Source organism: Prionailurus bengalensis, chromosome B2 (genome assembly GCF_016509475.1).
Source record: "Prionailurus bengalensis isolate Pbe53 chromosome B2, Fcat_Pben_1.1_paternal_pri, whole genome shotgun sequence".
NCBI classification, from domain to species: domain Eukaryota; kingdom Metazoa; phylum Chordata; class Mammalia; order Carnivora; family Felidae; genus Prionailurus; species Prionailurus bengalensis.
In genome coordinates, this window is record NC_057349.1 from 33,905,906 (window position 1) to 33,930,560 (window position 24,655).

The 24,655-nt window shown below is 47.3% G+C and overlaps 1 protein-coding gene across 2 annotated transcripts; it reads left to right on the top strand.

Annotated features, from left to right (window-relative positions):
* Window positions 1-1,578: 1,578 nt before the first annotated feature.
* On the top strand, window positions 1,579-14,243 carry ARMC12 (armadillo repeat containing 12). 2 transcript variants are annotated; one of them, XM_043592960.1, is made up of 6 exons: window positions 1,579-2,868; window positions 3,476-3,621; window positions 3,838-3,972; window positions 11,172-11,345; window positions 11,488-11,559; window positions 13,869-14,243. In XM_043592960.1, the coding sequence occupies exons 1-6, from the start codon at window positions 2,625-2,627 to the stop codon at window positions 14,199-14,201; spliced, it is 1,104 nt and encodes a 367-aa protein (XP_043448895.1). In that variant the 5' UTR covers window positions 1,579-2,624; the 3' UTR covers window positions 14,202-14,243. The 2 variants fall into 2 exon arrangements, with proteins under 2 accessions (XP_043448895.1, XP_043448897.1); XM_043592962.1 differs by having other exon boundaries at window positions 1,579-2,787.
* Window positions 14,244-24,655: the final 10,412 nt, after the last annotated feature.

Sequence of the window (24,655 nt, forward strand, 5' to 3'; positions counted from 1 at the left end):
CTGGTGGTCTGGCTCGAGCCCACACTCTCCTTCACTAAACTAAGTTGCACCTACCATGATGGGAACATCAGCTTTGAGAGTAGAAAGCCAGTGCAGATGGCAGAGAGGTGTGTGCTGGGTCCGCCCTCGTGTTTTGCCTTGGTCAGGATAGGAAAGAAACTTGGGGCTGGTTGTGCGTATCTGGAATCTCAGACTTCTCTGTCTGGATTTGACAGAAAGCAAAATAAGAAAACAAAAGCCAAGTTCCTACAAAGTTGCATCTTGAACTTATGCACCCTAAGAACACTCAAAACACAACTACCATCTATTATCACTATCATTTCGTAAAAGCAAGCACATTTTAATTCTCAAAATAAGAAAGACCTCCTCTGAATCAAAAGCAGTCATTCCCAAGAAAAGACAGTCATTGACTTTACACCAACAAATGGACGTTCCTCTGTAATTTTTTTTTCACGGTGCTGTGGACTAGTGAGAATGTCACTCTGGGCATGGCCTCTGCCTCTTGGTCCCTGTGTATCATCTGAGAGCAGAACCAAGAGAAGTGTGCTTTGGGTGTAGCAGGAAGGAGTTGGGTTAAAGCCAAAAGAGGATGCTTTTTTTTTTTTTCTTTAAAGAACAGGTGAGCGCTGCATTTACGTAGGAAGTGAGGGTTGCAGAGTCAAGCCCACGGACTAGAGAGGCCAGTAGCCCTGGTTTCTACCCCAGAGGAGGGCAGCAACCTTGTTCTGAAGGATCTACCCTCAAATCCACCAGGGTAGCCTTAGAACCTAAAGCAGTCCCATCAGGCAGCCATTTCCTGCCTGGAGTCCATGGGGCATGACAGGTGGTTCCATGGCAGCAGGGAGGCCTCCAGGGGCCTCTGTCACCCCTCATCACAGAGTCCATGTAGTCACCCACCTTGGGTGACTTGGGTAGAGTGCTTGGGTAGGAATGACCCTTGAGGAGGGCCGAGGACAGAAGAGAGGAAAGGAAGAGAATGACCACCTAGGAGTGTTGCCTGTAGCCCAGGGTGTGCGATGTGAAGGCTCTGAGTGGACGGGCCCGGCTGGCTGCAGCCTCCTTGGGGATGCTACTTTCCTATTTCCTCACATCCTTCAAGTCCAGGTGTAGCCCAGGACCTAGACCCTTCTAACAGGAGCTTAAACCCAGGCAGGTGAAGCCCTCTTCTGGTACAATGGTGCTCAGTGCTGGCTCTGGGCCTGAGCCTGGCTTGGGGTTTGTCACTTCCCTGTTTTGTACTAGGAGGCAAGGCCAGAGGGGACAAGCAGGGAAAGGGGAGAAAGAGGGAAGGGTCTAGTCTCACCTGCCCTATCCTGTTGGTGGAGACCAAGTCCTCCGAAGTCGAACTCTCATTTTCTGGGATGGTGGCATTTTCTCCACAGGAGGCCTCAAGCCTCATCTCCCTGTGTAGGGGTGGGGCAGGGCACTGGGTTGTGGTTCTCCCAGATTTAGGCCTCCATCGTTTATTTATTTTTAAGTTTCTTTGAGAGAGTGTGTGCACATGAGCAGGGGAGGGGCAGGGGGAGAAAGAGGGGAGTGAGAGAGAGAATCCCAAGCGGGCTCCACACTGTCAGCCCAGAGCCCGATGCAGGGCTCGAACCCACAGACTGCAAGATCATGGCCTGAGCTGAAATCAAGAGTCGGATGCTCAACCGACTGAGCCACCCAGCCACCCCTTAGACCCCCATCATTTAAAGGCACACACCTACCCAAGTTTTAATCCTGGAGTTATAGAATGGTAAATCTGGATCCTCTCAGGTTGCAGATGCACAAACTGAGACCCAGACATGGGCAATCTCGTCCTCCTCCAGGGTCACACCGGTTGGGCCTGGAGTGCCTATGTAACCAGATTCTTGCTCACTCTGGGTTGGATTTTGACACTGTTGACAGAAGTCATGATTTTGACACTGTTTGACAGAAGTCATGATTTGAGCCCCTCCTAAGTACAGGACTCTATCAGATGTTGCAGATGCCGAGAGAGCTGCCCTCAAGAGCTTTTGGCCAGACAGGTAATTACTACCCACTACAGGGGGAACTACAGTTGCTGGAAGGTGAGTTTGCCTCAAGACTGCGAAACTTTACAAAGTGCTCCCCTTGATGGAAGGGGGCCCTGCCTGCAGAAACACCCAGATGCCCAGCAGTCAATCCACGGTGAAGAAATCAAAGATGAGAGGCCAGGGAGTGAGGGAACAGGGTTGCCAGTTGGGCACACCCGACGCCCCTCCCAGAAACTTCCCAAGGAACAAGCCCAGAAATTGGGCCTCTGCTGCCCTCTAATGGAGGAAAGCCAGACTCTAGAGCTGCCTACCGGGGCCCAGCCGTCCTGGCTCTCCTAAAGAAAAGGGGACGTGAAGGACCTTCCTGCCCCCAGAATTTTTATTCCCCTAGAGTCTCGAGCTTCATTTCCTACAGCCTCAGACGCTGAAACTTCTCTCCTTCCAAGCGCCCCTGGCCATCTTGTTTCCCGATCACCACCCTCCATCCTGTTTCCCCAGTTTCCTTTGTTGCCCAGGTTCTGATTCTGGTACCCTGGTTCCCGGCCCTGCCAGAGTTCTGGTTCCAGAAGGCCCTTGCCAGGTGCCTTGGGCCTAGCTCCCACCTGGGAGCAAGGCAGTGCTGAAGACATGGGCATGAGTGTCCCCCAGTGCCTGGGGCAACTGCACATCCGCAAGGGCGTAGTGGGCTTGGCCACAGGTGCTGGGTTCATCTACCTGCTCTACAAGGCCATCAAGGCTGGCATAAAATGCCAACCGCCCCTCTGCACCACCTCACCAATCTGCATCGCCCGTGAGTGTCCGGGCCCTGGGGAGAGGGCTCTGCCCCAGGAGGCACCTGCTCCGGAGGCCTCCAGTGTGGGAGGGCCCAAAGGTGACTCCTCCAAGCTCCTCTCTCCTTCCTCTTTCTCTCCTCCATCTTCCTCAAACCCGCCCTAGAGATGCTAGCACAGAGTCCCCAGGAAGTAGATGGCTCTCCAGGACTGCTCTGGCAGGTCTCCGAATTTGACACTCACTCTAGCCCCCAGGATGCCACTGCTTGGAAGCTTGGCATCAGCAGTTCTTCCTAAGGGAACGGTGGGGGCACCTACATGCCCAGAACCTCCACCGGTCCATAGGACAACTTTGTGCCGAGTAGAAAAAGGCACCCTTCTGCCAGACTTTTTGATTGCCATCTGTTGGAATATTGTTGCCATATACCGATTATAACGAAATACCACATATGACTGCCATATGCCAGGAAATTGTTATAGTAAATACAAAACAAAACTATGACATTTAGGATACAAACGATACATCATTAGACGAAGTGCCCTGGTGCACAGCTCAGCTGTCTGTGGCGGTCCTGCATGTAGCAAGAAGGCCTCTCTTCAGAAAAAGCAAGACAGTCTTGTCCCCAGCTCCCTCTCCCCCCCTTCCCAACCCCATTCTCTGACCACTCCTGAGTCCCCAGCCTGAACCTGGCTGGGGTGGCTGTCTAGGCCTGGCAATCGAGCGAGAGCGGCACGGGCGGGACTCAGGTGAGCTCCGGAGGCTCCTCAACTCTCTGGAGTACAAACAGGATGAGTACGCCAAGAGCATGATCCTGCACAGTATCACGCGCTGTGTGTACTTGCTGGAGGCCGAGGTGAGGGAAAGGAAGCAGGAAGTCCCTCCCAACCAGCCCGGCCCCCGGGGGCTACGGCCGATCCCTGCCCCCTTGGCTGGACAGACTGTGTCCTGAGACCTGTCTCTCTGGCTGCTGGCGGGAGGGGTCGTGCTGAGGGGCCTTGGTAACATGGGGGGCTGTGGGCCCAGGACACCTGCTTCTCCTGCCTCTTCTGTCTCTCTTGGCACACTCTAGGCCTCTGCTTGTACTACTGATGACATCGCATTGGTGGGCTCCATGCTGGATGACAAGGACAACAGTGTCAAAATCCAAGCTCTGAACACACTTAAAGCTTTCTCTGGCATCAGAAAATTCAGGCTTAAAGTCCAGGTGAGCAAAAGCAAGCGGTGGGGTGGACCACACAGGCTGTCCACAGACCGTGGGTTCTTTTTTTTTTTTTTTTAATTTTTTTTCAACGTTTATTTATTTTTTGGGGGACAGAGAGAGACAGAGCATGAATGGGGGAGGGGCAGAGAGAGAGGGAGACACAGAATCAGAAACAGGCTCCAGGCTCTGAGCCATCAGCCCAGAGCCCGACGCGGGGCTCGAACTCCCGGACCGCGAGATTGTGACCTGGCTGAAGTCGGACGCTTAACCGACTGCGCCACCCAGGCGCCCCGTGACCGTGGGTTCTTTAATAGGCATGGGGTAAATAAATGGTCATGCTCCGGAAGTTTTGGGGTCCGATTTTCCTCGTAATCAAGTGAGAAAAAGGTGGTCAGATTCCCGGCAGGATCATAAAAGCCTTTGAATATCAGGCTGAAACTGAACGAGGGTGCTAGGAGTATCTCTGAGTCCCAACTAGCAGAAAGCCCCAAGGTTCTTTCTGATACCATCCCATACGACAACACCAATGGGGTGTCCTATGATGCAACTGCATTCTGACACTGTCTACGTGGAGTTAGTGCAGACCCCACAGATAAAGGATTCAGCCCCACGAGACTGCCTCCCACGTCACATGCCAGTCACAAGTGCCAGTACACTTAGCTATAAATTTGGACTTCCTCCTCTGGTTTGAGAATTCACTAGGAAGACTCACAGAACTCAGGGAAACACTTTACTTACATTTACCAGTTAATTATAAACTGAGGAGGAGCCAGATGGAGGAGATGCATAGAGCAAAGTATGGCGGGGGGAAGGGTGCAGTGCTTCCATGCCTTCTCTAGGTGAGCCACCCTCCTGGCACCTTGATGTGTCCACCAACCTGGAAGTTCTCTGAGCCCTGTTTAGGGGTATGTGTGGAGGTTTCAATGTGTAGGTGTGATTGATTAATCATTGGCCATTTGTGATTGAACTCAATCACTAACCCCTTTCTTCTTCAACCCCCTTAATCATGGCTTGGCCTTTCTGGCCACCAGCATCCCCATCTGGAAGCTATCTACCATCCACAAGAGTCACCTGCTTGACATAAACTCCGGGGTAATGCAGAAGAACTTACTATGAAAAGCAAAACACCATTCTATCAGTCAAATGCAAGGATTTTAGGAGTTCTGTGCCTGGAACCAGGGACAAAGACCAGAGCTATCATATCACCCACCCTCTGCTGTGTTGGTCTGATGCTGGTGGCTGGGCCACTGATGCCTTCACTACTACCATATAGAGAAAATACAAGCCACCACACGTCCCCAGGCTTACCTGTTTTCACACCCATCCTTTCCTGCTTTCCCGCTGATGCCATGGGAAAATGGCTTTCTTCCTGTCTGTGGTCAATGTTAGTCTCAGTACTGGATCCCATCCCCTTCTTTGAGGACTTCTTTCCTTAATTAGACTCTTTGTCTGATATGCCCCCCTCAACTCCTTCCCATTAATTCAACATGCTCTAATCCTTCCAATCCTAAAAAAACACCGTCCCATAAAAGAGAACCCTTCTTCCTTGACCTCCAAATTTCTATCTAGCAAATGATCTCTCCTAATTAAAAATAAATATAAAAAACTTACAAATATTTTATATGTGTACGGTAGAAAGAACTATAAACAAAACACACGTAACCAAAACCCAGGCTAAGAAATCTAACATGGCCAACAGCTTAGATGCTCCAGTTGCTCCCCTCCCCCACAATCCCAACCGGAGGCAATTATTTCCTCCATTTTGTGCATCTGTTCCTTGATTTCTTTATAGTTTTACCATATATTCGGGTATCATTCTGGCAACGCGAGGTAGTTAATAATAGGCAAAATGTAGTTTGGGATGTTTTTAAGCTGCAACATATCTGGAAGTGTGCAGTTTGTATTCTGTGGTTTGCCTTCCCCCCAGCACTGGAAGATTCATCTTTATTGGTGTGGGTAGCTCTGTTTCCTTGTTTTCTGCTGCTGTATAGTACTCTAGTTCATGAACATCCTGCGATTGTATTTATCCATTTGCCCATGGGTAGGCACTTAAATTGTTTCTACATTGTGCCATGAGCATTCTTGTATACATCTCCCTTGAGGATATAGGAGACTTTCTCTAGGATGTGTATGTATGCAGGCGTGGGATGGCTGGATGAAAGGGTATGCCCAACTTTTCAAAAAGGGTTGTATTAATTTACAGCCTGTACTGGCTCTGCATGAATATTCCAGTTGCATTATATTCTCCCCGCCAAAACTTGGTATTTTCGCACTTTAAATTTTTTGCATCAAACTTTTTTGAGGAGGGGCACTTGGCTGGCTCAGTCAGTAGACCATGCTTGACCTTGAGGTCATGAGTTCAAGCCCCATATTGAGCATGAAGCCTACTTAAAAAGAAAGGAAGGAAGAAAAAATTGGGGGGGGGGGTTGGGGGGAAGGTCTCTAGGTCTCCACTTGCTGGCTGCCTCTGCTTTATCCCTCAGCTCTCTCAGTTTCCCTAAGTCTGTAATTCTCAAACATATCAATTGCCTGCAGAGCTGTTTAACATTGAAGATTTCAGGACCCCACACCTAGAGAGTCTAGCTGAGCTGGGGAGCTATGTTTTTCACAAGCCCCCCCCCCCCCCCCCCGAAGATTCTGACGCAGCTGGTCTGGGCAACACTTTCCCCATCGTATCCTGAGGACCTGATCCCTATTCTCTGAGTAAAAGCAGCCAATCAGTTTTCATCTGGATGCACTTTCCTGCATCTCTGTCCGTAGCCTGGGGACTCCCTTGACCTCCAGACCCATGGCCAGCTGCTCCACTTAGACATCCTAGTGGCCCTCAGCATGTCCAAAATGGAGCTTGCCCCTGTTCCCTAAGTTAGACCACCCTTTCCAGAGGGATCTGGTCCCATCAACCCCCTGCTTGGTCTTCCTTAAAGCTCTTAGCATAAAGATCACAGTCCTTCACTTCCTTGCCCCAGCCCCAGCCATTCACATTGTATGTTTCATGCTCTTCTGCTCCCTGGCCCTTGCACCGGCTGTTCCCTCTGCCTGAAACACCACACCAGATGTGCTCTTATCTGTCCTTCAGCTCTTAGTGGACAACACGGGGTTGGGGCAGGGAGAGGCAGGTACCAGTGGGAATGCTGTGACCCTCACTCCACGATTCTTGCCCCCCTCTTACATGGCTCACAAAAGTACAGCTTGTGGGATTCTCAGTCCTTGGTGATACCTCTCAGTCCAAGCATCTTACGTCTTGGAAGTCAAGATCCCTTTATGCATTCAACAAATGTATATGAAGTACTTTGTGTTTAAGCACTGGAGACACAACAGTGAGCACAACAGGAAAGATCTCGGTCCCAGTGGAAGCTTATATTCTAGCAGGGCAAGGCAGGCAATACACAAATTAGTGAAATCTATGGTATATTTCACGTAACAAGTGCAACGGAGAAAAATAAAGAAGGATGGTAAGGAAGCAGGTATGGGAGCTTCCTATACAGTTTCAAAGGAGAAAACCTTTGGGACTTAGAGCTTGATGAAGGGTTCATAGAAATAGAAATAACACGAAAAGCATGATCTATAAGAGAAAAAGTCGATACATTGGACTTCATCAAAACTAAAAGCATTTGCTTTGTGAAGAACCCTGTTAAGAGGATGAAAAGACAAGCTGCAGGCAGGGAGGAAACATTTGCAAAGCACATAGGTGACAAAGGACTCCTATCTAGATCATATAAAGAGCTCTCAAAACTCACTATTTAAAAAAATCTAAGTAGGGGCGCCTGGGTGGCTCAGTCGGCTGAGCGTCCGACTTCAGCTCAGGTCACGATCTCGTGGTCCGTGAGTTCGAGCCCCGCGTCGGGCTCTGGGCTGATGGCTCAGAGCCTGGAGCCTGCTTCCGATTCTGTGTCTCCCTCTCTCTCTGCCCCTCCCCCATTCATGCTCTGTCTCTGTCTCAAAAATAAATAAACGTTAAAAAAAATTTAAAAAAAAATCTAAGTAGAAAATGGGCAAAAGACGTAGCGATATTGCACTGAAGAAGATCTATGAATTGCAAAGAAGCACATGAAAAGATGCTTAAAATCGGTAGACCTGAGGGAAACGTACTTAACGCTGCGGCGACCTATCACGACACACCTATTAAGTGTTCTAAACTCAAAATTTGTGACAGTACCAGATGCTGGCGAAGGCGGAGAGAGACTGGATCTCTTGTGCGTTGCTGGTGGGAATGTGAAATGGTACAGCAGCCATTCTGGAAAATAGTTTGGCAGGGTTTTTTTTTTTTTTTAAATGAATTATATGTTTACCATACAACCCAGCAATTGCACTCTTAGGCATTTATCCTAGAGAAATGAAAACTTCTGTCTGCACAAAAACCTGTACACGATCTTATTCGTTGCCACTTTTCCTGTAATAGTTAAAAGCTAGAAACAAGCAAAATGTCTCTCAATGGATAGATGGTTAGACAAACTGGTAATCCACGCCATGGAATGCTAGTTGGAAACACAAGAGAGTGAAGTCTTGACACACACCACAACTTGGATCTCAAGGGCATCACACTGGGTGAGAAACCAATCTCAGAAGGTCCCAAAGTGTGATTCAATGTATGTAACATTCTCAAAGTGAAAAAATTGTAGAGATGGAAAACAGATTAGTAGTTGGGCCGCTTTGGGTGGGAAGGGGCAAATGTGACCGTAATGGAGTCCCAGGAGGAAGATCTTTGTGGTGATGGGACGCCGCTGATGGCATAATCCGTTGAGAGCAGTGGTGGTTACGTGAATCTACACACGTGATAAAATGACACAGCGCCAGACTCACACTTTGTGCCAAGACCCATTTCCTCGTTTTGGTATCGTGTATAGTTATGTAAGGTGTGACCATTGAGGGAAACGGGGTGACAAGCACACAGGACCTCTCTGGGCTCTTTTTGCCACTTGCTGAGAATTTATAGTTATTTGGAAATTAAAAGTTTAAAAATATGTTGCACGTGCAGTGCTGTGGGGAATGGAATAAAGATGGGGGATAAGCAGGACTGGGACGGGAGTGGTGGCAGTCTTAAAGAAGGGGGTGGTCAGGGAAGACCTCACGGAGAAGGTGGCATTAGCATAAAGTCTTCAAGGAGGTAAGAGAGGGAGCTATGACTACCTGGAGGGAGAGCATTCTAAGTAGAGGAAACAGCCTGCACAAAAACAAGATAAGTGTGTATCTGGCATGCTCAAGGAATGGCTAAGAGACCATTGTGATGGCAACCATGGGAGCCAAGGAGAATAGGTGATGAGGTCAAAGAAACAGTGGGGGGTGGGGGGGGGGAAGAGAGGGGCAGAACATATGGGACCTTGCAAGCCACTATAAGGACTTCAGCTCTTACCCTGAACGAACTAGGGACTTGAGCCGAAGAGTGACGTGTGTAACACGTCTGCTATTCTGAAAATAGAGGCAGGGGGCGAGGATGGAAGCAGGGAGACAGGAGGCTCTTGCAGAAATCCAAGTGAGAAATCATGGTGGCTTGGAACAGGGTGGTAGAGAGGAGACGGTGAGAAGCAGCTTAACTGTTGATAGATTTAGAAGGTAGAGCCAACAGGATTTTTCTGAAGGATTGGAAAAAGTGGTGTGAAGAAAAACAAAGCACGGTAGTTAAAGAGGACCACTTTAAAGATTTTTGACCCGAGTAATTGGAACGGGGATGTAACCAACAGCAGAGACAGGGAAGATGGTGGAAGAAACAGGTTTGGGGACTGCATACGTGTTAACTTTGAAAGGTCTATTAAGCATTCTGGCAAGGGACGCCTGGCTGGCTAGGTTGGCAGAGCATGTGACTCTTGATCTCGGCATTGTGAGTTCGCGCCTCACATTGGATGTAGAGATCACTTAAAAAATAAAATCTTTAAAAATGGGGGTGGTTCATGCCGGTCAGAGTGGCTAAAATGAACAAATCAGGAGACAAGATGCTGGAGAGGATGTGGAGAAATGGGAACCCTCTTGCACTGTTGGTGGGAATGCAGACTAGTGCAGCTGCTCTGGAAAACAGTGTGGAAGTTCCTCAAAAAATTAAAAATAGATCTACCCTATGACCCAGCAATAGCACTGCTAGGAATTTACCCAAGGGATACAGGAGTGCTGATGCACAGGGGCACTTGTACCCCAATGTTTATAGCAGCACTTTCAACAATAGCCAACTTATGGAAAGAGCCTAAATGTCCACCGACTGACGAATGGACAAAGAAGATGTGGTTTATATATACAATGGAATACTACTTGGCAATGAGAAAGAATGAAATCTGGCCTTTTGTAGCAACGTGGATGGAACTGGAGGGTATTATGCTAAGTGAAACAAATCAGACAGGGAAAGACAGATACCATATGTTTTCACTCACATGTGGATCCTGAAAAACTTAACAGAAGACCGTGGGGGAGGGGAAGGGGGGGAAAGTTACAGAGAGGGAAGGAGGCAAACCATAAGAGACTACTGAGAACAAACTGAGGGTTGATGGAGGTGGGGGAGAGAGGAAAGTGGGTGATGGGCATTGAGGAGGGCACTTGTTGGGATGAGCACTGGGTGTTGTATGGAAACCAATTTGACAATAAATTATATATATATATATATATATATATATATATATATATATATGGAGGTGGTTGTGGTATGCCTGGGTGGCTCAGCTGGTTAAATGTCTAACTCTTAATTTTGGCTCAGGTCATGATCCTAGGGTCAAGATATTCTCTCTCTCTCTCTCTCTCTCTCTCTCTCTCTCTCTCTCCCCCTCCCTCTCTGCCCTTCTCTCCTGCTCATGCTCTCTCTCTCAAAAATAATAAAATACTCTAAAAAGCATTCTGGGTTGAGGTAGAATTGGGACCTGAATATATGAATCTGGAGTTCAGGGAGAGGTCTGGGTTGGAGACAGAAAGCTGAAAGGCATCAGCATCAATTGTATTTAACACTGTGAGTCTGGATGATATCACTAAGGGAGAGATGGAGATAGAGAAGAAAAGGTTAGGCCTAAGAACCAGGAAAGACTTCTGTGGACGAGAAGCCAAGGGGAGAAAGGAGGTAGGAGTGGCCTAAGAGGTCAAATAACAAGAGTGTAAGTTAGAGGGAATTGTCTACTGGGTTTGGCTCAGGCATCATGGGTGGGGCAGGGAAGAGTGAAGGCAGAGGCTGGGACAGTGTTGGGGATCACCACATAAAAGCAGATCCTTCTCCCCTCACCCCCATCCCCCAGGAACACTCCATCAAGGTCCTGGAACTGATCGCCAGCATCTGGGATTCGGAGCTGCACATTGCAGGCCTCAGACTCCTCAACAACCTCCCACTGCCTGACTATGTGCATCCACAGCTGAGACGGGTGATGCCTGCCTTGATGGAGATCCTGCAGTCGGACTATATCCTGGCACAGGTGCCTGAGGACCGTGGCCCAGGCCCTGCCACTCCTGACCAGCCCTGCACCAGCACCTAGAGGGAGGAACAGAGATTTGTGCATTCCCTGCTCGGGCCCAGAGTAATCTGCCTTCTCATGTTTTGCTCTTTCTTTTATTCAGGTGCAAGCCATTCGATTGCTGAGCTACCTGGCACAGAAGAACGACCTTCTCTATGATATTCTCAACTGCCAGGTGAGAAAGGAACTGAAGAAGGGTTGACGGATACCAACTCAGATATTGGGGAAGGAAGAATCATGGATTCCCCAGGCAGACTTAGCCCTAACAAGATCGTCTTGTTTCTCTTCACGCCTTTGCACTAGATATGTTGAAAAACATCCCCTCTTCCATTCTCCCAATAGAATAGAATTCATTTTGTTAGGAGGAAGATTCTCCTTTAAAGGGCTTTCTGAACTCTGAGAGCCAGGAATCCAGGGGACAAAACAAAAGACAATGTAGGTATTTTCATATTAGACAAGAGTTACTTATAACAAAAACCATTATTAGGAATAGACAGGGTCACTACATAATAATTAGGTCAGAAGGATAAAGTAACTCTTAACTTATATGAACCTAATAACATAACGTCAAAATTTATATGGCAAGGTGCGCCTGGGTGGCTCGGTCGGTTAAGCGTGCTACTTCGGCTTAGGTCATGATCTCATTGTTTGTGAGTTCCAGCCCCGCGTCCAGCTCTGTGCTGACAGCTCAGAGCCTGGAGCCTGCTTTGGGTTCTGTGTCTCCCTCTCTCTCTTCCCCTCCCCCACTTGCATTGTGTGTGTGTGTCTCTCTCTCTCTCAAAATAATAAACATTAAAGAAAATTAAAAAAAAAATTATATGGCAAAAACTTGATAAAATTACAAGGAAAACATTTTTTCCTCTTTCTTCAGTTTTAGTGAGGTATAATGGACAGATAAAATTGTAAGATATTTAAAGTGTACATAGTGGTGATTTGATATAATATAGATAATACATTGTGAAAGGATTGTCATTATCTAGTTGATTAGCAAACATATCTATCACTTCACATATTTACCTTTTGTGTGTGTGAGAACATTTAAGTTCTCTCAGCAAATTTTGATTATATAATACAGTGTTATTAACTCTAATCACCATGTTTTACATCAGATCCTCAGACCTTATTTATCATATAGCCGAAAGTTTATATCCTTGTACCAATGTCTCCCTATTTCTTCTACACTGCCAGCCCCTGGCAACCATTTTTCTATTCTCTGTTTCCGAGTGTGACTTTTTTTTTTTTTTTTTTTAAGTTTCCACCAATAAGTGATACCATGCAGTATTTGTTTTTCTCTGTCTGGCTTATCTTACTTAGCATAATGTCCTCAAAGTTCATCCATGTTGTCGCAAATGGTAGGATTTTCTTTCTTCTCACGGCTGAATCATTCTAAGGAAAAAACTGACACATTTCCACCACAATGGAAGATTTGGGAGATTTTAATTATTTTTTCAGCAATTAATAGATAAAAACCAAAAACTAGTAAGGGTATATTTGCTGTGAATAACTTAAATAAGCTTGAGCCACTAGACACACCTACAATTGTAAAGAACACTTCACAATTAGTAAATGCACATTCATGTCAAACACACAACATATTTTTAAAAATTGGGGCACCTGGGTGGCTCAGTTGGTTAGGCGTCCAACTCTTGATTTTGGCTCAGGTCATGATCCCAGGGTCATGGGATCGAGCCCCATATTGGGCTTAGCGCTGGGCATGAGCCTGCTTAAGATTTTCTCTCTCTCTGGGGCGCCCTGGGTGGCTCAGTCGGTTGAGCGTCTGACTTCCGCTCATGATCTCACAGTTTGTGAGTTTGAGCCCCACGTGGGGCTCTGTGCTGATGGCTCAGAGCCTGGAGCCTGCTTCTGATTCTGTGTCTTCCTCTCTCTCTGCCCCTCCCCCGCTCATGCTCTGTCTCTCAAAAATGAATAAACGTTCAAAAAATTAAAAAAAAAAAGATTTTCTCTGTCTCTCTCTCTCCCTCTACCTCTCTGCCTCTCTCTCTCACAAAAAAAAATATATTATTTTTTAAAAATGTGAGACAGAAAGAACATGAGCAGGGGATGGGCAGGGAGAGAGAGGGGAGGACAGAGAATCCAAAGTGGGCTTTGAGCTGACAGCAGCAAGTCTGATGCGGGGCTCAAACTCACCAACCACGAGATCAAGACCTGAGCCGAAGTCAGATGCTCAACCGACTGAGCCACCCAGGCACCCCAAAAATAAAAATATTTATAAAAATTAACCACATGATAAGCTTTAATATTTGACTCAACAGATTTCCCAGCATCAATGTTATGATCATATCTCTCATGTTTTATGACCGCATTGCCATTGTGTTAGAGAATGATAATGAAAGGAAAACTACAAAAATCCTACTCAGTTGAATCCGAAGCTTAGGTACTGGGGAGCTGAGGCAATAGGAAGATGGAGGAACTTTAGAACTTGTCTTGGATTTCTTTGCCATTGTCGCTCCGCTCCCGTCACAGGTGCATGCCAACTTCCTGAACCTGTTTCAGTCCACACAGCCAGGGAGTCTGCTGTTTGAGGTCCTGGTGTTTGCCGAGCGGCTAAGTGAGGGCCGGAATTCACCCCACTACCGTGCCGTGAAGTGGCATTACAACGAACAGTCGCTGCACGAAGCTCTTTTTGGGGATGAGTCGCGCCTGGCAGACCGGCTCCTCGCTCTGGTCATCCACCCTGAGGAGGAGGTTCAGATCCAGGCCTGCAAGGTCATAGTCAGCCTGCAGTGCTCCCAGGATGTGGGAGTCCGGCCCTCCGTCTGCCAGCCCAGCCGTTCCTACTTTAATAGCGGGGAATAAAATTAAGGAGAGCCAATAAATGACTATGGGAGAAAAGCGTGAGGAGCAGTTTCTGTTTAGGGCCTTCCAGGGGCTGGGTGGGGATTTCAGCCGGCCTGATTGCCACATGGAGCATGGCAAAGCATGGGTGCATCTCCCAGAACACGTCCCCACTTCTCTGCTTAGGGGACAGATTCCCTTCTGCCCCTGCTGCTTTTAAAATTTGAATGTGGAGCCAGTGCTTTAAGGGAGTTTTAGGGAGAAGGCACGTCTTGGGGGCAGAGGCCAAAGATAATCAGCAGGAGACAGTATTGCATGGGCTTACTCAGCACGGGCCAGGCTGTGCCACAGTAACAAACAGACTCCAAATTTTAGTGGCTTAAAAATGACAAAGTTTTTTTTTTTTAATTTATTTATTCATTGGCGCAGAATGAGAGGGAGAGAGAGAGAGGAAGAATCCTAAGCAGGCTCCACACTGGCAGCACAGAGCCCGGCGTGAGGCTTGAACTCATGAACCGTGAGATCATGACCTGAGCTGAAACCAAGAGTCGGAGGCTTAACCAACTGAGCCACCCAGGTGCCCCGACAAGGTTATTTCTTATTCCTACTACATGCCTACAGCTGGGGCGGTAGAGGGACAGGTGTCTCTTCCAAATCCTCTTCTCTCTGTGGCCAAGGCTGAGGGTCGATCTTCACTGTGTATCTACAACTCCTAGAGAAGGAAAAGGGAAGGTGACAGTGATCACTGGCTCTTGAAAGTTACACCAGAGGGGCGCCTGGGTGGCTCAGTCAGGTAAGTGACCGACTTCAGCTCAGGTCACGATCTCCCGGTTGGTGAGTTTGAGCCCTGCGTCGGGTTCTGTGCTGACAGCTCAGAGCCCGGAGCCTGCTTCGGATCCTGTGTCTCGCTCTCTCTCTGCCCCTCCCCTCGTCACACTCTGTCTCTCTGTCTCTCTCAAAAATAAATTAACGTTATAAAAAAAAAAAAAGTTACACCAGAAATGATGCTCGCACTTCACTAGCCATAGAGGGTAGGGGAGATCAGTCTTACTATGTGTCCAAGAACTGAAAATATTTGGTGGAAAAAGCATTAATGACAGAGACTGCAGGCATATTAGAAGAGCGAGAGCTCTGGAATCAGACTCTCAGGTTCAAATACAGCTCTGTCACGTACTGATTGTGTGACTTTAGGCAAGCCATGTACCCCATGTGAGCCTCAGTCCCTTCACCTATAAAATGACATATATAACAACCTGTATAATGAGAGAACTTATCTTCTGAGGCTGTTGAGAGGATTACATGGGGGATATGTGAGTTAGTGAATGTAAGACACAATGTTCTGCACGCGAAGGATATTCACCAAAGATCGAAGATTGAGAGAGTGAAAGATTGACACTGGAAAGGTCCTAGAGAGCATTGAGTCCTGTGTGTCTGCAGACCAGTCTCTTTGGGTTGCAGGCACCGGGGAGTCCCAGAACTCTCTAAGAAGCACCCTGAAATGCCACTAGAACTTAGCTTTAGAAACCAGAGTGATTATGTGAATAATATAAAATCATAACCATGTAGTCTCCAGAAACAAGAAGACTGTCAAACCAAATATGATCACCTATTTTCAGAATTCCCAGATAGTGCACTTCCCATGTGTTCATTCATTGTGTTACCTGTGTTATCTGGAAAACAAACAGTAGCGGTTGTTAATGGTTTAAGAAAACATTACGGGGGGCACCTGGGTGGCTCAGTCGGTTGAGGGTCTGGCTTTGGCTCAGGTCATGATCTCATGGTTCGTGAGTTTGATCCCCACATCAGATTCTGTGCTGACAGCTTAGAGCCTGGAGCCTGCTTTGGATTCTGTGTCTCCCTCGCTCTTTGCCCCTCCCCCACTCATGCTCTGTCACCCTTTCTCTCAAAAATAAATGAACATTAAAAAAAGAGAAAACGTTATGGGAGAAAACCCTAAAATTGGAGTGGTTCTATCTGCTACTACTTGATTTAGGAGGAAGAACATGTTGGCCCAGCTAAAGAACCCGTGGTCTTAGGGGCAGGACCACAGTCTATTCTAAGGCCAACTCTGTCATTTTGCTGAAAGAAAAAACAAACCCAAAGAGGAAAAGTGATTTGCTCAAGGTTTCATGACTGATCTGGGGCAGAAATAGGGTTAGAGCCTCCTAGACTCAAGATTTTTGCTTTCATATTCCTTGGCCTGAGCCCCATGAGAGCGGACTCTGGATTCTAATCCAGAATCTGTGGCAGTTGAGGAAGATAGTGCTTTTGGCTTTTAGGGGTCTGTTTAGGACTGAATACTTGGGGAAATGTGTCCCCACTGAATTCCCGACCCAGGACCTCATCTCTTGGGTCAGTGGGGGTGGGAGGAGGGTTGTTGATGAGGATGGGCTGATCAGAGAGCCGGTTCCTACTTGGGGACCATCCTCATCACCATCTCCCAAAGTCTGACTTGTCACTTCTGAGTGGACATCACTACCAGATCTGAATCATTAGCCCTTGTCTCTCTCCTGAGTGCAGGCCTGAGGGCTGCTCCTTCCTGCTTTTTGGATACACTGCAGTGACCCCAGTGGAACCTGCCAAAAGCCAACATCATCCTACCCACTCCTCAGCTAGCTCCCTCTGTTCCTATGTCACCGGCTAAGTACTGGGCATCACCTTCAACCTCTGTCCACCACATCCAGCCAACCATTCAGAACATCCCACATCTACCCAGTTCTTCATTTTCCGCTGCTGCTACCCTATTCCCTACATCAGGAATCCTGAGTTTTCTAATTCTGGTCTCCATTCTCTTTGACCCTACACACTCCAGGCTAATTTCAGAACCCCACACTGCATCATCCTCAAAAACATTCACAGCTTCCCAACTGTCATGGTGAACTTTTTCTCGGCTCCAAAGCGAAGTCTCGTGATCTGACAGGTATAATTGTACTGACAACAAAAGTAAGTTGAGTTTTGCCCTCAAAGATATGGCCACCGGACCTCTTTTTTACGTGATGGTGCCAAACGAATTAGCTTTGTATTCAAGGACCTTCATGATCTGGTCACCTTGCTTGCCACCAGCCTACCACGTCAAATCTCTTCACCAGCCAAACTGGAGTGAACTAGTCACTGCTGCCCTACTTCTAACGCATGGGGTCTTGCCTCTAGGCTGTTGATACAATGTTCCCCCTACCTACAATGCTCTCCTCTTTCCTTTCTACTGGGCTGTGTCCTATAGAGTCATCAGAGTTGGGTGACACCCTACTGCAGCCTAGAGCTTTCTCCAACAAGCCTTTGCTGCTTCCTGCAGCCCTTCACGTCTGATCCTTATATCTGGCATTTGGCTAATTAAAGCTTTGTTAAAAACTTTGTTCTTCTTTTTGCAGTGGGTCATACATGACTCCTGATAAAAACCTTGAAGGAAGAGCCTGCTCTGCGTAGGTACATGGTAACCATTGGGTGATGGTAATAAGAGGGGAGTTGGCAATGGGCAATGAGATGGGGAGGGGTGTATTGGTTATTGGTTGCTGTGTAACAAACTATGACAAAACGCAATGTCTCAATCTGGGTCCGATCAAGAGAGAGAAACCCCACAGGAACTTGAACAGGGACATTTTAATATAATTATTACCCCAGGTGATTAGAATAACAAAAGAATTGGTGAGTAAAGGGTACAGGATACATGAATAGTAGATCTAGGAGTAACCCCTACCCCCCATGGCTGAGGTCGAGGAAAGAGCACCCAAGGAAGAGGCACCCCCCCATCCCCCACTACGGCTGAATTCCAGACCTTGTTGAGTACATAGCCTATGGCTCGCCAGATGTCAGAAAAGTCACTGTACTGTCATGAGAGTGAAACTTGCCAGAGATCTGCCCTCTAGGATGCCAAGGAAAGTTCTTCACAGGGGGCTGCCAAACCAAAGGCTAGAAAACTGCCTGGGCAGGGTATAGGGCAAGCTGCTGCCCGCTGGGTGCTGCTGGCCTCTATGGACTGCAGAAGCCTGATGCTAGAGAGCTCATGCGTGATCTAGGAGCCTCGTGCTGGAGAAGCCACACGTATAGCGGGTGCTGGATGCTGGAGAATCTGCAAATGCTGCTGGAGGTGAAGGCGCTCTGCTTACATTACTGCCCATGGGGGTCAGTGTCAGGAGAAGCTCCTAGCCACTGGCATTGCTGGTCACTCTAGGGACTGGGCAGGGGTGAAGCTGTTTGCACTGCAGGAGCTTGCCAGCTGAGCGCACTTGATCCAGAAAACAAAAACCTTTTCCTCCTGCTGTGTCTCTCCAGATCCCTCCCTCTTAGCAATTTAAAACATCAGCAAGCATTTGTTATCTCTCATGGCGATTCTGAAGCATCTTAGCTGGGTGGTTTGGATCCAGTCAAGCTATGGTTGCAGTCAAACTTTTGGCCAGGGCTGCAATTATCTGAAGGCTTGACTGGGGCTGGAGGATCCACTTCCAAGATGGCTCATTTATTTGGCTGGCAAGTTGATGCTGGCTGTTGGCAGGAGACCTCAGTTTGTCCGTCTCCACAGAGATGCTTGAGAGTCCTAGTGGCATAGCAGCTGGCTTCTCCTAGAGTGGATCGTCCAAGAGAAAGCAGGGCAAAAACTGCAGTACCCTTTCTGGCCTAACTTGAAGTCATACATTATCAGTCCACCATATTCTATTCATTACAAGTCATTCGCTGATCCAGCCCACATTTAAGGAAGGGAGAATTAGGCTCTGCCTTTTGAAGGGAGGAGTGGTAAAGAATTTGTGAACACTGAAGAACCACCGCAGAAGGCATTAATCAAAAAGGACTAATGGAACACCTACTGTGTGCTTAGCAGCGGGATGCATCTGTCTCCCCCTACAGAGGTTCTCTTCCAAGGAGAAGGGAAATTTCATAATTCATAGCTGCCATCTTATCCCTTCCCTCAGCTTTCCTTCCAGATGTTTAGCTTGTTTCCTTACCTGCAGACTTCTTTCACCTGCAGGCAATTACATTTCCAAGGAAACATCTCTTTCCATCTTTTCAGTTGATTCTGAGAAGGCTTCATAGAAGTGAGAGGCTTGCCTTGGATCTCCGGAGAGGAGAGGGCGGGGAGAGGAAAGAGGAAAGAGCTTTCTAGGGTGAGAAACGTGTGGCACCTGCTGCAGCTTCTCTGTGGATGAGCAACAGATTTCAAAATGAATGAGCAAGAAGCAAAGAAATAATAATAGGAAAACATTTTTAAAAATGTGATCTCTTAAAATAGCTTATGTATTGTTGTCTGAGATGCAGTGGCCTAGATACATACAATAGAATGAAAAGAGGGAAGGAAGGTGGAGAATTTTACCAAAAGGGAAACCAGTCAGTTTCCCTCGGATGGGACTATGTAGGGGCTGGCTTGCTGGTAGATGATAGTTAGCGAGCCAGACTGCCAATTACTCCTGTAACTGATTTCCTAAAGGAGGCAGAGATCAGGGAATTTCAGCTGTCTCCACGAGATGACTTCCAGCAAGATCCCAGCACAGTGTTCTCAAGCAAATGGAGCTGGAGTCCCTGGCTTTGTCCTAAGACTTAAAGCAGAACCTCTCCTTCTCTCTTAACTCACGTTACCACCAGCCTGCTCCCTGAGCCCAAAGCAATAAGAACTCCAGAGTCACTGTTATGAGTAAAGAAACAAAAAAGAGAGAGGAGAGAGATTGATTTCTCTTTTGTGAAATAGAAATCCTTTTATCACCAGCAAATAAAGCTTTAAAGATTGTTTATTTATTGGGGCACCTGGGTGGCTCAGTCAGTTAAGCATCCGACTTCATTCAGTTCAGGTCATGATCTTACAGTTTGTGAGTTTGAACCCCACGTCAGGCTCTGTGCTGACAGCTCAGAGCCTGGAGCCTGCTTTGGATTCTGTGTCTCTCTCTCTCTCTGCGTCCCCCCCCCCCACTTGTGCTCTGTCTCTCTTTCTTTCAAAAAAATAAACATTAAAAATTTTTTAAATGTTTATTTTGAGAGAGAGAAAGAGTGGGGGAGGGACAGAGAGAGAGAGAGAGAGAGAGAGAGAATCCCAAACAGGTTCCACACCCACTATGGAGCCCAACGTGGGCCTCAATCCCCAAAACAGCAAGATCATGACCTGAGCTGAAATCAAGAGTTGGACACTTAACCAACTGAGCCATCCAGGTGTCCCAGCAAATATAACTTTTATGCCAATAATAATAGATGGCAAGTGTGGTTGACAGCCTTCTAAAATAACCCCAGGGGCACCTGGGTGGCTCAGTTGGTTGAGCGTCTGACTTCGGCTCAGGTCATGATCTCACAGTTCGTCAGTTCATCACACAGTTCGTCAGCCCTGCGTCGGGCTCTGTGCTGACAGCTCAGAGCCTGGAGCCTGCTTTGGATTCTGTGTCTCCCTCTCTCTCTGCTCCTCCCCTGCTCACACTCTGTCTCTCTCTCAAAAATAAATAAAGATTAATAAAAGTTTTTTTAAAAATTTTTTTTCCAACGTTTATTTATTTTTGGGACAGAGAGAGACAGAGCATGAACGGGGGAGGGGCAGAGAGAGAGGGAGACACAGAATCAGAAACAGGCTCCAGGCTCTGAGCCATCAGCCCAGAGCCTGACGCGGGGCTCGAACTCACAGACCGCGAGATCGTGACCTGGCTGAAGTCGGATGCTTAACCGACTGCGCCACCCAGGCGCCCCAATAAAAGTTTTTTAAAAAGATACTCAAAGGCATCTTTAAAAAATAAAAATTGAAAAATAAATAAATAAATAAAATAACCCCAATGATCCCCACTCCTAAATATGCCCTTCTATAATCTGCCTCCTTTGAATGTAATCTGGATTTAGTGACTTGCTTCTAACCAACAGAAGATGGCAAAGGAAGAGACTATTATTTTTAAAACTTTATTTTTGAGAGAGAGAAGCAGGCTCCACACTGGCAGCACAGAGCCCAGTGTGGGCCTTGATCTCAGGAACGATATGATCATGACCTGAGCGGAAATCAGCAGTCGGACGCTTAACTGACTGAGCCACACAGGCGCCCCAAGAGACTGTTACTCTTTAGATTAGGTTACAAAAGACTATGACTTCCATCTTGCTTCCATTCTCTCTTACCTTTCACTTGCTTGTGCTCATGAAGCCAGCTGCCATGCTGTGAATTGTCTTTATGGAGAGGACTACATGGCGAGGAACCCTGGCCGGACTCAGGCCAAAGTCTGTGAAGAACCGAGTCTGTCAGTCCAAGATCCTGCAAGGAGCCAAAACCTGTCAACCACCACTTGAGGAAGCTTGGAAGCAGACCCACCCCAGCCGAGCCTGAAGATGACCACAGCCCCAGCCAACACCTTGACTGGAGCCTTGTGAGAGACCCAGAACCAGAGGACCCAGCTACACTGTGATTGGATTCCTGACACACACAGACTGTGAACTAAGAAATGATGTGTTAAGCCACTAAGCTTTGGGGTAATTTGGTATACAACAATAGGAAACAAATACAACAAATGACTATTTCATGGGACCAGTCACTGGGTGGGTTCTCTTCTTTCAGAATGAAAATGAGAACAAAAATCCACAAGAGTACACTCAGGTGTGGGACCTTAATGCCTGTGATCCCTGCCTACAAGAAACCATGGCCATCAGAATGTCCTGGAACATGATATGGTTTCCTTTGAGAGGAATAAGAAGTGAATGGAGAGAGAGCTTTCCTCCTCCATGACACTGGCCTACCGAGTCATTTGGTAAATCCACAACCCAGCCTGGGAGGTCCCTCTTCCCCTCTACTGCCTTCCTCTCCTCTAAACCCCACTCTCCCAAGGTTTCACAGTCATTGCCACCTTAAAACACCTCTTTTCCATGAGTTGGGCCAGGAGTCCCATAGCTGAAACTAAGTGGAGGAAAGAGTTAAGTGAGTAGGTATTTTTCTCCTAAGTGTTTGGCACTTGCTACAGCTTATCGGCTGATGAGTAACACGTTTCAAAATGAATGAGCAAACAAATAATAATAGAAAAGCATGGAAATGTGATTTCTTAAAATAGTTTATGTATTGTTGTCTGAGAAGCAGTGACCTAGATACATACAACAGAGTGAGAAGAGGGAAGGAAGGCAGAGAAAGAGAGCGGAGTTCATGAACTTGGATTACATCTTTTGCCATTTCCTGGTGTTCTGTAGAGAGCACCAGAAGGTCTAAGCCACCAGAGCAAGTGTGAGAACCTCAGCTACTTCCAAGGGAGTGAACTGATTCCTCAGATTTGAGCCCTGGGTGAAACCTTATAGGAAATTCCCTGAGGCTGGAAGTACCCCAGGTCACATTATCGGCAGGTGGGGAAGAGGCACTGTGTAACGATTCCTATTTCCTAAGGCTGGAAATCATCCAGACTAGCTACAGAGCTCCAGTGATGTCTTCTGGGCACATGGCTGGCGAGTATTTGTTGTTTCCAAAGTGTGTACCTGTGGGCCACTGTGTTTGGCCCAGCACTGTCAGTCTGAGCTGACAAAGAATGACAAAGGGAAATGAATCCTCACTGTAGGACCTCTGCATTCTCCTATCACCCTGTGTACTTATATTCCGGGGGATGCTGGAGTCAAATGTGAGTCCAGGAAGCAGAGAGGGTGTGGAATGGAGTTTGCATGATTAAGGAGATTACAGGCAGGACTCTTGGGCCTGAGCGGGAATGCACCTTATGGAATTAGTAGGCATACCTCTGGCAAATACACATACAACATAGACTGCTAGACTGCAGCCATTCCTCATTGTTATCAGACCACATGGCTGCCTAGAACAGACACTGCATTTCCCAGCTTCCCTTGCAGCTAGGTGTGGCCATGTGACGACAACTGGTCATCAGAATGGAAGAGTCCTTAAAGGGAGGACTCAGGGACTGTGGAGATGCCATATCAGCCCTGGACTATGCATGCTGGGAACATTACATGCAAGAGAAATGAACCTCTATCTGACATTAAGCCATTTATTCTGTGGTTTATTTTACCATGGCTAAACCTATTTGTATACCCTACAGCCCTGTCTTGGTAAAGAGATGACACTACCAGTGATTTGTTTTACAGTTTATTTATGAGACAAACATTTATTAAGCTCTGAGTGCTCTTACTGTATCCTCTTAAATAGGTGCTGGCAGGTGAGCACAGAGCTGGGTACCAGTGGGGAGAGTGAGTTTGGTCCATCAGAGGACACAGAAAGGGGAGGTGAGCTCATCTACCTGCCCATCTTTCCCAGGACCATCCCTTGCCTCGGTTTCCGCAAGTGGCAGATATCATCTTTTATCTGTGAAGCAACTGTTTTTAGGGATTGTTTTATGATTACCATGGAAGGCTAGAGGGGATGGGCAAGTTCAAGTTATGGTGAGCAAGGTTGATGATGGCAGAGAGCAGAGGGAAGGAACATTCTCTCTTGATTGTTGCTAGAAGAAAGTAAAAAAGGAGCTTCCACTCACCTGCCAGAGAGTAGGCCAGGATGGGTGCATAAAAACAGTGCAGTTGGTAAAGGGGAAGGTTGTGGGGCATGACACTTCCCGCCCCCCCCCCCCAAATTCCCAGAGGAGAGGAAAAACCCTGGCCATTGAATTTATAATTAAAAAAAAATTTTTTTAACCTTTATTTATTTTTGAGACAGAGAGAGACAGAGCATGAATGGGGGGAGGGTCAGAGAGAGAGGGAGACACAGAATCCGAAACAGGCTCCAGGCTCTGAGCCATCAGCACAGAGCCCGACGCGGGGCTTGAACTCACGAACCGCGAGATCATGACCTGAGCCGAAGTCGGACGCTTAACCGACTGAGCCACCCGGGGGCCCCTGAATTTATGATTTTAAAAAACCTAACACATTAAATATATATGAAAAAGAAGCAGAGAAATAAAAAGCATAGGTTGTCAGTCAAAGTGACGTGCAGCTGTAAAAATTGAAAAGTTTTCAGACAGGAAGTAGAAACCTACCTTCACACCATCCAGGTAACCAGGGTCGCTTCCAGACATTTTGTCGGAGTGGGGCTGCTGTCGACTGGCTTGTGTAGCTTCTCTTCCACCTTGTCCTGGTGTGTCTTCCTATATAGCCAGGCTGGAAAGCGAAACATTAGGCTATCAACCCAGGACCCCAGATGTGATTTTGGTATCACTGATCACACGCGCTGCCTGAGAACTAACGTGAATGGGGTTAAATGGGGCAGAGGTATTTGTGTGGGAGACATCCTCTCTTTTGGCTAGGACAGATGTAGCAGACACAGGCAATGATCTTGATGGCAGCTTCCTGATCCTGAGGTCACAGCTAAGGTGTGTGTTCCTTGCGCCAACAGTTGTAGCGATGGCCTCCTGACTCTTAACCTTCCTGATGGTGGCTGAATTAGTAGCTTCCCTGGCAGATCAGGTCTGCAGTGTTTGTTGGGTTGCATTCCTGGAGGCTCAGTCTGGATCTCACTCCTCCAGTCCTGAATTTCAATGATTTTGTAAGCCCTCAGTTATCTGTATTACATCCCTTCCTGTTTAGAGTAGGTACGATTGTGTCTGTTATCTGCAACT